General features: G+C 31.9%; 1 protein-coding gene across 1 annotated transcript in view; it reads left to right on the forward strand.

Moving 5' to 3' along the window:
• Positions 1–15,887, forward strand: part of LOC111696252 (corticotropin-releasing factor receptor 1) — a 41,075-nt gene that overhangs the window by 1,757 nt on the left and 23,431 nt on the right. Inside the window, exons 2-6 of the mRNA XM_023465805.1 lie at positions 2,694–2,747; positions 4,322–4,394; positions 5,680–5,799; positions 7,975–8,034; positions 15,411–15,543. Of these exons, the coding sequence (XP_023321573.1) occupies positions 2,694–2,747; positions 4,322–4,394; positions 5,680–5,799; positions 7,975–8,034; positions 15,411–15,543 (440 nt within the window). The remainder of the gene's footprint in view (positions 1–2,693; positions 2,748–4,321; positions 4,395–5,679; positions 5,800–7,974; positions 8,035–15,410; positions 15,544–15,887) is intronic.

Genomic DNA, 15,887 nt, shown 5'->3' on the forward strand with positions numbered 1-15,887 from the left:
GGGAGGGGAGGTGGGGGAGGGGGAAAATGTGCTCCAGGACGGGTCCACTGTTTTTGGCTTTTGCTCCAACGCGGGTCCATTGTTTTTGGCTTTTGCTCCAACGCGGGTCCATTTCAGCTACTCGCGCATGATTGTGGACCTACTCATTTTAGAATCTCATAAACTAAAACATTTTTGTGATTCTTTCAAGTTCCCCAATCAAAATATCAACCAAATTGGTCAAAGGGTTCATGAGTCATGATTAGATATAAAATAAACAAAAAACTGAGATTCCAAATCTATAAACATATATAAATATCTCGAAATTATTGAATTTGAATTGAGAATATAGTTTTCCAGTTCTATATTTCTCTAATCTATCTCAAGTTTGTTCATGTATAAATATAAGACAACAAATAGGTTTATCAGAGACTACACATTTAGGAGGACTATCAAATATAGGTTTGTGAGAGACTACACATTTATGAGTACTATCAACTATAGGTTTATTATAGATAACACATTTAGGAGAACTATTAACTGTAGGTTTATTATAGATCACACATTTAGGAGGATATCAACTATAGGTTTATTATAGATCATACATTTAGGAGGACTATTAACTGTAGGTTTATTATAGATCACACATTTAGGAGGATATCAACTATAGGTTTATTATAGATCATACATTTAGGAGGACTATTAACTGTAGGTTTATTATAGATCACACATTTAGGAGGATATCAACTATAGGTTTATTATAGATCATACATTTAGGAGGACTATTAACTGTAGGTTTATTATAGATCACACATTTAGGAGGATATCAACTATAGGTTTATTATAGATCATACATTTAGGAGGACTATTAACTGTAGGTTTATTATAGATCACACATTTAGGAGGATATCAACTATAGGTTTATTATAGATCATACATTTAGGAGGACTATTAACTGTAGGTTTATTATAGATCACACATTTAGGAGGATATCAACTATAGGTTTATTATAGATCATACATTTAGGAGGACTATTAACTGTAGGTTTATTATAGATCACACATTTAGGAGGATATCAACTATAGGTTTATTATAGATCATACATTTAGGAGGACTATTAACTGTAGGTTTATTATAGATCACACATTTAGGAGGATATCAACTATATGTTTATCAGAGATCACACATTCAGGAGGACTATAAACTATATTTTTATCAGAGACTACACATTTAGGAGGACTACTTTAGTTCAAACTTTGACTGTTTTATATCATTAGAAAATTTTTTTAATCAACTCTTGTTTTTCATTTAAGATCTAAATAGACGAAACTACTAGATGAAGCTTTTCATAAGCTGATGTTAATCAAGCCTTATAAATAAACTTGATTAATTTTTTACCTAAAAATGATTTAATTTAATTCTTGAAAAAAAACTGTAATGAATCTACAGCAAGTAAATATTGAGTAACTTCTTTGAATTTTCAAATATTCGTGTCACATGATCTTTTGATCCGACTGAGGAATTATATTTCAAATATTCGTGTCACATGATCTTTTGATCCGACTGAGGAATTATATTTCAAATATTCGTGTCACATGATCTTTTGATCCGACTGAGGAATTATATTTCAAATATTCGTGTCACATGATCTTTTGATCCGACTGAGGAATTATATTTCAAATATTCGTGTCACATGATCTTTTGATCCGACTGAGGAATTATATTTCAAATATTCGTGTCACATGATCTTTTGATCCGACTGAGGAATTATATTTCCCCCCTGATTAATGTTGAATGAAGAATGTCATTGGGCACTCCATTATTGACACATTGAAAACAGATTTTGTGTAAAATCTAATTTAAAAAAAACTATCGTTTGTTTTGTTTCGTTTGGGATTTGTAAAATACAAACAAGTGTTAGTTTAAAGCTTTAATCAAAGGCAAAAACGATATTTTGGGTAACATCCTTTTTAGATAACATAGGATAGAGAGGAACTAAGTTTTTGCTACAAACAAAATTTTCTAATCCCTATATCTTTGCAACCTAAACCTGATGGTGTACAGTTTTGATATTTCAAACTTAAGATCAGAATTTATAGTTTAAAACATCAAATGTCAAAAACATCGGGTTGCAAAAATATAGGGATTCTAAAATCATAGTTTGTGAAGAGATATTTTTAACTGCTTTTATAAGCGGTCTTTTTATTTCAGGAAAACAATAAGGTTCTTTTTAGAAGGAAAAATGATGAATACAATCAAATATTGGTGTTGATGGTTTAATATATATATAACAGTGATTGGTCTCGAGCTCTCAAGCAAAATACATTAGAATTATGTCAATTACTTTTTAAAAAACCAAGGGTAACAACAAGTGCTTTATAGTGCTGCATGTGCATGTGAAGAGCTACAGAAAAGCAAATTCAAGTTAGAGCGGTAAAATCGAAGTCTAATGCGATACAAACTGAATTACTGTGATATATATATATATTTAAGGTTGGTGTGGATGGTTTAATATATATATATATTTAAGGTTGGTGTGGATGGTTTAATATTATATATATTTAAGGTTGGTGTGGATGGTTTAATATATATATATATATTTAAGGTTGGTGTGGATGGTTTAATATATATATATTTAAGGTTGGTGTGGATGGTTTAATACATATATATATTTAAGGTTGGTGTGGATGGTTTAATAAATATATATATTTAAGGTTGGTGTGGATGGTTTAATGACTCTCTAGTATGCTGGCCTCCCTCACCTCCAGGTGGGAGTATAAACCAAGGTTGTTTATAAAGGTTAGATACTCAGAATGGGCTCCATGGTACTAGAAATGTCGTCTTCATAGCACTGAACACTCAAATGAAGATGAGGTTATTTTTTTCACAGCTGAAATGCAGAGAAAACCCCCCCAATTCATCTTCCGCCAATAATCAGTTACGTCATATGAGGATTTGGGTTGTCCATTGGTATGAAGACGACATTTCCCGTAAATTGGGGCGTATCCAAAGTATTTAACCTTAATAAGCAACCTTGGCATATAATCTTTAATATTTATTTTAATAAATAAGATAAAACGGATAAAAAATTGCCTTAAATCTTTAAATTTTTAGGAACTTCTTTTGATGTAGACCAGTGATAGAAACTGTAGAACCATGAAAAGGGATTTAATGGTAGACGATTATATCAATGAATACGAATTTAGATTTTAATATATAATATGTAAACAATTCAATAAATGAACATGGAAGTTAAAAAAGCTGTCATTTAAAAAACTTCCCTTTGAAAACTTTTTGATAAGCTTGTAAACAATCAAAACTTATAAAAAGTCGTCTTCATTGTATTAATATAATCGCCTACAATGTATAATGAGGAAGTAAAGAAAGTTTGATTGGAATTTAGAGTTTTAGAATTCCTTAGATTAATCTAAAACATATTAAACAATGTATTGAAAGTCTAGATTGTTTTGGACAAGTCGGTTTGAGAAAATTGAAAAAAAGTTTTTGTAGATGTAGAAATTTTAAATGAGACTTGTTGGAAAGGAACTGAGTTTTTACTGAACAAATCAACATTTATTTAATCCTTGTATCTGCTAAGCCAGACGACGTGTAAACCAATGATCCTTGTATTTGCTAAGCCAGACGACTTGTAAACCATTGATCCTTGTATTTGCTAAGTCAGACGACGTGTAAACCATTGATCCTTGTATCTGCTAAACCAGACGACGTGTAAACCATTGATCCTTGTATCTGCTAAACCAGACTACGTGTAAACCATTGATCCTTGTATCTTCTAAGCCAAACGACGTGTAAACCATTGATCCTTGTATCTGCTCAGCCAAATGACGTGTAAACCATTGATCCTTGTATCTGCTAAGCCAAACGACGTGTAAACCATTGATCCTTGTATCTGCTAAGCCAAACGACGTGTAAACCATTGATCCTAGTATCTCTAAAACTAGACGACGTGTAAACCATTGATCCTTGTATCTGCTAAGCCAAACTACGTGTAAACCGTTGATCCTTGTATCTGTAAAACCAGACGACGTGTAAACCATTGATATTTCAAAATAAGATTATATTTGATCTAACAGAATTTATAGTTTAATAATTTTTTTAAAAAACAATTAATTTTCCTAGTTGTTGAAAATTAATATAAATCCTTACAATGCAAAGGAATTGCGTCTTTGCCCCGTACTCTAATTCGTTAATCGTAATATCTTTGCAATCCAATGTCGTAGTCCTTAGATATTTCAAACTATGAATTCAGTTAGATCAAATAATCTAAGTTTGAAAATTAGAAAATTTGAGTTTGTGGCAATAACTCAATTCCTATTTTTAGGTAGTACAGTTTCATATCCTTGCGCCAAAATTAATGTCCTGGCTGCACCCTGCCTTAAGCATAGTGTATTTAGGTAATACAGTGATAACCAGAAAACTCTGGAATAAAAAGACGACTTTTGGACTCAAATTATAACTTTAAATAGTCCAATAGACCATACGGCTTTATTGCAGTTTAAATAGGCTCATTTCATTGTCTAGTAAAACTACAGTGATAACCAGAAAACTCCGAAATATTAAGACGACGTTATAGCAATATTTGAGTGTATGTTGTTGTTACAAATCAAATAGTTTTACTAGACACTTTTAAAATCACTAATTAAGTAAATGGGTCTGTTTACATTGCACAATTGCCGTGTCCCATGCTGACTGGACTTTTTAATGTCATATTTAGAGTCTAAAAGTCGTCTTCCTATTTCAGACTTTTCTGGTTATCACTGTATTTGCTTTAAAACAAGTTCAAATACATTTTAATATTACTATCAGGATGTCTTCTTATTTCAGAGTTTTCTGGTTATCAATGTAGCGTTCTAGAAAGTTGATGTAAACGTACTTTCAAATATTCTTCTTATTTCAGAATTTTCTTCCCTCTATTTATGGTGTAGCATGTCCAGTTCACAACGATACCATTTCTATATAAATGCGCATTTTTTTGCTTTGACCACAATGAAGAAATTAAAGAAATTTAACACTTTTCAATCTCTTCCAAAATAATGAAAAGATTCATATTTCAAGAATACTGTTGTGAAATGAGCATGCTCCTTCTGAAATGAAGGTTCAAACTATTAAACTAGTTTTTGACAAAATAAAAGTAATTAAACACTTTAGAATGTGATATCCTTAATCCCGATTACTTAATCTGAGCATCCAATGGACCACACTTATAATTCTCTTCTTAATCCTCTTTTTTGGATATTACTACTGTATGAAAGTTACTTTTGATAACAATTACAGATACGATGCTGTATCGATTGGACTAATATCCGATAAAATATTCGAAAACTGTGGGGATTTTTGAATTATCAATTTTTGGAATATTACATTACCACTAGCTTGAGAATGCAGCGTTGCCCAGGGTACTCTTAGTTACTTTTGCCGTTTACCCGCACTTGGTTTTGAACTACAATTTTAGCTATTTCCTTATAAAAGTCGACCCACGTTCAACTTAGAATCTCAAAATCAATCAAAATGCATCATTCCCGTGCTTTTTCCGAGTTCCCCAATCGAAATTTGAGGCAAACCGGTCAAGGGGTTCATGAGTTATGATCGGACATCCTAACAAACAGACAAACAGAGCGTACAACTTGTTGTATATAGTTTCTATTTGTGTATATAATTTGTGTAATTTTTTTGATATAGGAACTGTACATTGTCTGGCGAATGGGAAGAAAAGGCGGATTACTCCGCCTGTTTACCGACGGCGGAAGACAAACAGGATAGAGGGCAGATGCCACTGATAGTGGCGTATTTATACTTCAGGTTGACATCTTCTTAAAAACTATAAAAACAATTTATCAAAGCAAAATAAATTTTAGTTTAAAAATAAACATGTATTAAATGATTTTAATCAATAATGGATATTTGAAAAATCAAATTAGTTGAAAAAGTTTAAACTAAATACAATCAAATAAATCAAACAAATAAACAAACGAATAATAGAAATCTTTAATTTGAAAAAACAATTATGAAGTAAACCTTACTCAAAGCTAGTATTAAAAAAAAGACAAAATTCATGAAAATATTACTCAGATAAAGTATAACAAATAGGATCTTAAAAATTGAGTCTTTGCTACAAACTAAAATTTTACAATTGCTTTATCTTTGCAACCTAATGGTGTAAACCTTTGAGATTTCGCACTTAGGTTATTTGATCTAACAGATTTCACTGCTTGAAAAAACATCGGGTTCCAGAAATATAGAGATTAGAAAATTAGAATTTGTTTCGCTTATAATAAAAGTAATTGGTTTTGGTTTATCATTATTAACAGCTTCAGGAAAAGTTTTTTTAAGTGACCAAATTAATTTGTAAAAATGAATTAAAAAACATGTCATAAATCTCCGCTTGTTAAATCTGAGTGGTAAGTAAATTTAGATTGAGGAATTACAGGGTTTAATACAGCAAAACCTTTAATGATGAATACATCGGAAGAATTTATCAAATGTCGTCTTGACAATTTTTCAATGAGTTTTTTACTAGATTACGTAAATTTCAGTATTTGCGAAAATAAATAAATAGCCATGAATATGCGGGAACAGTTTTATAGAGTTCCATATAATCATTTAATTAAAAAACTAAATATCTGCAACATTCCATTATCAGAAAGTGAAGAATACGACATTTGATGAATTCTTTCGATGTCTTCGTTATTAAGGGTTTCACTGTATAAAGTTAGTTCTGTATGTATAGAAGCAAAAGCAACAATGATATATAAGGGGCTTTCTTGATAAATACCATGAGTTGCAACATAATTTTAAAATATTAACTTAACTTTGGAGTCAAGTTTCTAAACAGCAAAAATTCTTTTTACTTGTTGATTACAAATATTAACACAAGTTTGAAAACGTATTTTTCTTCTTCAAATTTTCCTGAAAGGTAGTGTTGAGTGGTCGATTAATAGCTAATAGCTTATTCTTAAAAACAGCCAATTGTTTTTTCTTCATGATTAAACATGAGCATGGATACTTTGCTTTCTGACAATTGTCAATAATTATATCCGCGTACCTCCTAAAAGACATTTATGATCAAGATTTTTCGAACGATTACATATATTCGTACAAAAAATACATAAATTTTTTGTTCGTTTTGTTTTTAAAAACACAAAAGTTTTTTCATTTCTCTAAACAATTCAAGCTGTTTGTCCTTTGTTCGTTTTTTTTTATGAGCAACACCATCAATCACAAAAAATTTAGTTTAGTTTGTTCTCCAATATTTCGTTCGTTCACAAAATACCCATCTCTACCTACGTGTTCACAGTACACAGTACACAGTACACAGTACACAGTACACAGTACACATTACACATTACACAGTACACAGTACACATTACACAGTAGACAGTACACAGTACACAGTACACAGTACACAGTACACAGTACACAGTACACAGTACACAGTACACAGTACACAGTACACAGTACACATTACACAGAACACAGTACACAGTACACAGTACACAGTACACAGTACACAGTACACAGTACACAGTACCCAGTACACAGTACACAGTACACAGTACACAGTACACAGTACACAGTACACAGTACACAGTACACATACACAGTACACAATACACAGTACACAGTACACAGTACACAGTACACAGTACACAGTACACAGTACACAGTACACAGTACACAATACACAGTACACAGTACACAGTACACAATACACAATACACGGTACACAGTACACAGTACACAGTACACAGTACACAGAACACAGTACACAGTACACTGTACACAGTACACAGTACACAGTACACAGTACACAGTACATAGTACATAGTACATAGTACACAGTACACAGAACACAGTACACAGTACATAGTACACAGTACACAGTATACAGTACACAGTACACAGTACACAGTACACAGTACACAGTACACAGTACACAATACACAGTGCACGTGTACCTATTTGTTTTTATTTCAGTTTGTCCACAGTATCTTTAATCCTTCTCCTTCTCTGCCTCTATATTTTCTTCACGTTCAGGTTAAATCTTTTATTTTTATTATTCTTTATAGATAAGAAAACTGAACGTGTTTTTAAAATTATGCTCATGAGATTAAATTTTAAATTCAAATTTAAGTTGATTGTAAAGCTGTTTCTTTTTCCAATAGGGTAAAAGCTGTTTCCTTTTCTAAGTAGATACAAAGTTTTGGCTATTTCTTTTATGGTTTTAAAGCTGTTTCTTTCTCTAGTTGGTTGTAAAGCTGTATCTCATGATTTTGTTGGTTGCAAGGCTATTTCTTGATTTAGCTATTGTTGCCAAGCTGATCTTGTTCAATTGGTTGCAAACCTGTATTTTTTGTATCTTGTTCTGGTTAAAGTTTTCCAAAACTGCATCTTGTTGTTGGAGTAGTATTTTGTTGGTTGCAAAAATATTTCTTGTTTTGTTCTTTTCTGTTAGATGGTTGCTCTTATTTAAGTTGGTTGCAAAGCTGCATCTTGTTTAGTTGCAGAATTGTATCTTGTTTTTGTTGGTTGCAAAGCTTATTATGACTAAGTTGGTCGCACCGATTTTTCTTGTTCTAGTTTATTTTAAAGGTTATTTTATTCTATATGCTTGCAAACCTGTAATTTGTTCGTATCTTGATCTAATTCTAATTAAGTTGGTTGCAAAACTCTATTTTGTTGTAGTTGGTTGTCCAATTGGTTGCTAAGCTGTATTTTGTTTAATTGGTTGCAAAGCTGTAACTTGTTAAATTGGTTGCAAAGCTGTATCAGATTTAGTTGGCTGCAAATCTGTATCATGTTTAACTGGTTGCAAAGCTGTATCTTGTTTTATTGGTTACAAAGCCGTATCTTGTTTTATTGGTTGCAAAGCTGTATCTTGTTTTATTGGTTACAAAGCCGTGGTTGCAAAGCTGTATCATGTTTTAGTTGGCTGCAAATCTGTATCATGTTTTATTGGTTGCAAAGCTGTATCTTGTTTTATTGGTTACAAAGCCGTATCTTGTTTTATTGGTTGCAAAGCTGTATCTTGTTTTTTTTGGTTACAAAGCCCTATCTTGTTTTATTGGTTGCAAAGCTGTATCTTGTTTTATTGGTTACAAAGCCGTATCTTGTTTTATTGGTTGCAAAGCTGAATCTTGTTTTATTGGTTGCAAAGCTGAATCTTGTTTAATTGGTTGCAAAGCTGTATCTTGTTTTATTGGTTGCAAAGCTATAACTTGTTATTTTGCACTGCACTTTGTAATTTCTACTTTATGGTCCTGTATTTTCCCAATTCTTAGTTTCATTTGTACGCTATCAGGCTGATGGGGTGCTTCGAGTCTAGTAACAATTTTATCCTTTATATCTTGCTTTTCAAGTCACCAATTTTTCTTCGTAATTGTAAACATAATTCATTTTCGTAATGAACTATTTATTTCAAAAGAAGGGTTCGAATTTCACCATCCCCTCCTCCCATTTTATTTTTCCATTATAGTTAGTTTGTATTAGGTCAAGGTGTCGTCATACATTTTAAAAAGTTTTTCAAGGCATTCAATTTCTACATTCTATCAAAATATGCCAATTTTATCCCCCCCCCCCCCTCCCTCTCATTTTATCAATAGATTATCTTGTTAGAATTTCTTTATGCGAGAGAATGAGCCAACAGAAGTGTTAGGTTCAGATAGATTGACATTTTTGCATTGTTTGATGAAAACTTTCTGCCGGGGTTTTGTACCAGAGAAAGATTTTATTCTGGAACTCGAATAAACTTTTTTAAAAAATTAAGAGATTAACTAACTTGGAAAAATAACAAAATAAAAAATGAATGAAACTATAGTATAGGTGAAAGGAAGGATGAATGAAAGGATGAATGAATGAAACTATCGAATGAATGAATGAATGAATGAAACTTGAATTTGAGACAAATAATTACTGACCTTATTGGTGCAATAAAAAAGATTATGTCGCTTAATTCTAAGGTAAAAATGTAAACTAACAGTTATAGTTTTATCTCAAATTTTAATATCAAATCTAACGTTAACAAAATGGTATCTTATCTTATTCAATTAAACCTATTTCTATACTGACGTTTGCCAAGAAAACCCTGGGGAGGGGGTATTGGTGATGTGACTGGAAACGCACAGGCGCAAGGAAATGACACACATTATCCAATTTTTTTTCAAGTTTCATTTTCATGCGTTCTTGCGCGGCGCAAGAACGCACGTTTTTGCTAAATAAAATGATATTTTTCAATTGAAGTCAAACTTTTTAACAAAGATGAAAGATGTGACTGAAATTGAACTTGTTTTATTTAATTTTGGAAGGCGCACAGACGCATGGAAAAAATGACATATAACCCAAATTTTGATTTTGGGGCTATTTACATCTATAGGGGGAGGGGAGGTAACTCCTTCCTCTCTTTCCTTTTTTAGATACTAATTCATTGCATTTAATACCTTTTTGAAAAGACCTTGAACGCAACTTTAATATCTACAAAATAAATGTTTATTGAAATTAATTTTTATGCTAAAAACTGTTCAAAAACTAAAATTGCTAGAAATACGATAAATTATGCTGCATGTTTTCAGAACTAATATTGTCAACGTAAATAATTGATTTTTTACTCAAATTTAATTTAATTTTAGATTGATTTTTGAAAATATTTGACAGGAGCAAAGCCTTCAATTTCAAGGTTCAATAAAACTTCCATTTACCCTGAAGAAATATATAGGAAAGGAAAATTTAACAGAGATCAAAGTTAACCATTAAGATAAAAAATTGAATTTTAAAAAAACTTTTACGCAGATTTTTTTTAAGTTTTGAATTTATTTTAGCCTATATTATCCCCTAAATACCCATGGGTTTCCTATAAAAATGTCAGCCCATTGGCCCAGTTGACAAGTGATATCTAACGTATAGATATATGTATATGAGCAAAGAGCTTTTTTATATGGATTTTTGTGTGTTTGCCCCAAACTTAAATTTTCTAATCACTATTTCTTTGCATCCTGATGTTGTAAGCTTACGTGATATTTCAAGCTTAGGTTATTTGATTTAACAGGATTAATAGTTTGAAAAATCTAAGGTTTTAAAGATGAAAAGATTACAATATCAGAGTTTGGGGCAAAAACTCAGTTTCTTTCTTCAGGAAATTGTGTTTAAGGAAAAAACTTTCAACATTGTCATGTTTGTTTTGTAGAGTTTCTAATAATGACAACCTAAAAAAAGATGATGTTTCAAGTTTAGATTTAGAATTGAGCTTATCTGCCCCATCATCATAATTCTATCCTTTACAAGGCTTTAAGGGCGCTCCGCGCCTATCTTCTATTTCAATAGCGAACATGTTCTCTTTTTATACATTGTAGAACAAAACAAACCAAAATTTCACTGATTTTAGAAAGAAATTTTCTTGGAATTTCAAAATTTTCAAAAATCGAATTTTGTTTGGAGGCAAATTTTTAAAAATCTAATCATCCATAAACCTTCCCTGGGGTCACGCGAGGGCCCACAAAAAATTTTGGCCCGATCGGTTTGGCTGTTTTGACGTTTATTGGAAATAAATTGGAAATAATTTTTTTTTATTTTCGAATTCGAGTGTCCACAAAAAAATTCATCCCAATTGGTTTAACCAGCTATAGGCAACATAAATATATACGAATGTCTTGTTTTATTAATAGACAAACAGACAAACACCCACCCAGACAAGCAAAGTATACATCTATAGATGTTAGAACAAGATAAGTCAGAAAAGAAACATCATCAAATTGTAATATCAAAGTATATAAATTCTCACCATCTTTAATTAATGCTAAAGGACAACACTGATAAGGGTCAAACTTCTAGCCGCCAAAAGGTATCCATGGGTAGAGATGGGCATCATTTTTGTGAACGAACACATTTTTTCGTGAACGATGGATCGTTTAGAAAAAATGAAAAGTTGAACGAAAAAAAACCGACAGATTTTAATAGTTTTTTACTGAACCTACAAATTTTCTGAAAGATTTCTTTTTTTTTCTGAAGAAATGATATTTTGAACAAATAAAAAAAACTGTAGTTTTTTAGCAAGCAAACTATTTTCTTGAACAAACAATTTTACTTTTCAGTGAAAAATAGATTGAAATTTACTAAAAATTTTGACAACAATGATTGAAAACATGACGAACGAAATGGGTTGTTCACGAACGATAAATGATCTAAATAAAAAAGGTGAACGCGCCCATCTCTATCTAGGGGCACTAGGAAAAGTGGTCTGCTCTGGGAGAAAGTTTACAATCTGGCAGAAACAATTCAATTTTTGGAAACTTTCTATATAGTTTCTTCTATATTTGTATCAGTTGTAAATAACTGTAATATCCACATTATAAAACTATACTGGGAAGTGCAAGTGTTGAAAATATTCTTTAAGGGACTTTAAGTGAAATTTCTAAAGAGAGCAATGCCTGATTCATAACGATACCCTTGAGATTAATCTGATTAATGATGTCACTTTATGTTCAGAAGTGTTTAATTCAGAAAATTCCTTCATGTTTTCCTGTAATGAAAATGTGAGAACCCACCATTGAAAATTATCAGTTTTCAAAGTTAAAAACTTTAATGTCTAATTGATAATTTATCAGATAATGCTTCTTTAAAGAATCAGATATTGCAATCTTTGTGCGGAGGGTCAACTTGAAATTACGCTTACAGTCCCTTTAATGGGTGAATCAGATATTGCAATCTTTGTGCGGAGGGTCAACTTGAAATTACGCTTACAGTCCCTTTAATGGGTGAATCAGATATTGTTGTCTTTGTGCGGAGGGTCAACTTGAAATTACGCTCACAGTCCCTTTAATGGGTGAATCAGATATTGTTGTCTTTTTCCGGAGGGTCAACTTGAAATTACGCTCACAGTCCCTTTAATGGGTGAATCAGATATTGTTGTCTTTGTCCCGAGGGTCAACTTGAAATTACGCTCACAGTCCCCTTAATGGGTGAATCAGATATTGTTGCCTTTGTGCGGTGGGTCACTTGAAATTACGCTCACAGTCCCTTTAATGGGTGAATCAGATATTGTTGCCTTTGTGCGGTGGGTCACTTGAAATTACGCTTACAGTCCCTTTAATGGGTGAATCAGATATGGTTGCCTTTGTGCGGTGGGTCACTTAAAATTACGCTTACAGTCCCTTTAATTTTTAGTGCCCCTTTTAGTTAACAACAATAATATTCCTTTTATTATATTATTTTCTTATAAATGTATAATTAAAACATAGAATTATATTTTTGTAAACTTATCCCTTTTAATGAACTTTCTTTTGAAATTTTCCCTTTTGAAAGTTAGAAGCTTAACAAGATCCAATCAAAGTTTGTTCCAATTTAATCAGGCTAACCATCAAAATTATGAATAGAAACAATCAAATTCAATACTACTTTTTTCAATCGATTTTAGTTCTTCGTCTTACCGTTCTTTTAACTGTGGCGAAATTGACATAGCTTTTCAAATGGATGTTGTTAGAATACTAATCTAGAGAATTTTAAAAAATGTATTGCAAAGGAATTGAGTCTTTGTCACAAACTATGATTTTCTATCTCTATATCTTTGCAACCCGAAGATATTTCAAACTATGAATTATGTTGCATGAAAGAATCTAAGTCTCAAATATCAAAGGTTTACACCATCAGGTGGAACAAATATAGGCATTAGAAAATCAGAGTTTGTTACAAAGACTCAATTCCTTTTTCTTTAAAATCAAGCATTTTTATTTACTGATAATTCATGTTTAAAGTGAATAAAATAGGACAAAAACAAAAACCTAACAAGAAACATTATAAAAAACTGCATTTATATATTTTTATATAGCAAGGTAGGCGGGGAAGGGTTTTGAAAGTGATGTTTGATTTTTTTTGTTGAAAATCTAGAATATGGGAATGAGTACATTTCGAGTACATTTTGAAGATTAAATTATAAAATTTTGTTCATTTTGATGATATAAATAAAATAATCGTTAACGGTTTGTTAACTGCTGGCATTGTTCACAATTTCTAAAATATTTGCCGTTAACGCTGTTAATAATATTGAGATCGTTAACAAATGGTAGCTTTAAAAAACGGAGAATAATGTTAACAAAACGAACGTTCCGATGTAAGCTAAAAAAAGAGCAGCTGTCTGAAATTTTTCAAAAAGATTTTAACTTATCGTTTAGAACGGCTAGAACAAATTCAGAAAGTGACCAGCTCTAACATTAAGCATTAATCTGATTGATGAAATAGCTTTCTCTCTTCTTCAGATTTACTGAATACTTCTTTTTTAATTTAAATACTTAATTTGAGTAATTGGTTGGAGTTTAACGGTCCACGACTGACAATGAGTAAATGGAAATGTTCTAAAAGATTTTCATTGTTTCTATAATCAATTCTAAAGTAAAGGTTCAATAATTAAATCTAAAACAATCAATAATAGATTTACAGTTCTCCAATGATTTGGTTCTATTTTATAATTATTGTTTAGTTTAGGAAATACACAAACATCTATCAAGGAAGAGAAGATTTATTAAAAGCTTAAGCAGCTTTTTAAAACATTTAGATATCTTTATTTAGTAAGGTTTATGGTTTACATAAGCATTTATAATTTTAAAAAGAACTTAATGGTCAGCATGATGCTGTTCTATGTTTAATGATTATATATCTAGGTCTCTCCAATTCCCTCGGCTAACAGACCACAAGAACTTAATGGTCAGCATGATTCTGTTCTATGTTTAAAGATTATATTTCTAGGTCTCTTCAATGCCCTCGGCTAACAGTCCACCAGAACTTGATGGTTAACATGATTCTCTTCTATGTTTAATGATTATATATCTAGGACTCTTCAATGCCCTCGGCTAACAGTCCACAAGACCTTAATGGTCAGCATGATGCTGTTCATATGTTTAATGATTATATATCTAGGTCTCTTCAATGTCCTCGGCTAACAGTCCACCAGAACTTGATGGTTAGCATGATGCTGTTCTATGTTTAATGATTATTTATCTAGGTGTCTTCAATGCCCTCGGGTAACAGTCCACCAGAACTTGATGGTCAGCATGATGCTGTTCAATGTTTAATGATTATATATCTAGGTCTCTTCAATGTCCTCAACTAACAGTCCACAAGAACTTGATGGTTAGCATGATGCTGTTCTATGTTTAATGATTATATTTCTAGGTCTCTTCAATGCCCTCGGCTAACAGTCCACAAGAACTTAATGGTCAGCATGATGCTGTTCATATGTTTAATAATTATATATCTAGGTCTATTCAATGCCCTCGGCTAACAGTCCACCAGAACTTGATGGTTAGCATGATGCTGTTCTATGTTTAATGATTATATTTCTAGGTCTCTTCAATGCCCTCGGCTAACAGTCCACAAGAACTTAATGGTCAGCATGATGCTGTTCATATGTTTAATAATTATATATCTAGGTCTCTTCAATGCCCTCGGCTAACAGTCCACAAGAACTTAATGGTCAGCATGATTCTATTCTATAGCTTTATCATCATTTACCTGGAACCATATATAACCAACAGAACAGCAGGCCCGGACTATAGACAGCTTGTAAGTATAATAGCTTTAATCTGCCAACCTAAAATGGCCAAGTAGTGATATTATAAAAGCTCCCATGTGAAATATACTCCTGAGCCCACGATTTAAAAACTTCGGCTCGAGTCGTAATTCCTTCGGCTCAACTTAAGGAGTTAGGCCCAATGACAATAAAGCCGACCTTGGTTGGTTTTAGTGAAGAATAAGGGTCAATGTTGAGTCTTGTTCTCATAAAAACCTGGGATGCGCCAATTCCTACCATGAAAATCCGTTAAATAGAAAATTAAGCCGGTTTTTTAACTCAACTCTGTGGAAAATAAGATGCAGCTTGAATCCGAAAGCTCAAGCCGTAAATAAGG

This window comes from Eurytemora carolleeae, unplaced genomic scaffold, assembly GCF_000591075.1.
Source record: "Eurytemora carolleeae unplaced genomic scaffold, Eaff_2.0 scaffold137, whole genome shotgun sequence".
NCBI lineage: Eukaryota > Metazoa > Arthropoda > Copepoda > Calanoida > Temoridae > Eurytemora > Eurytemora carolleeae.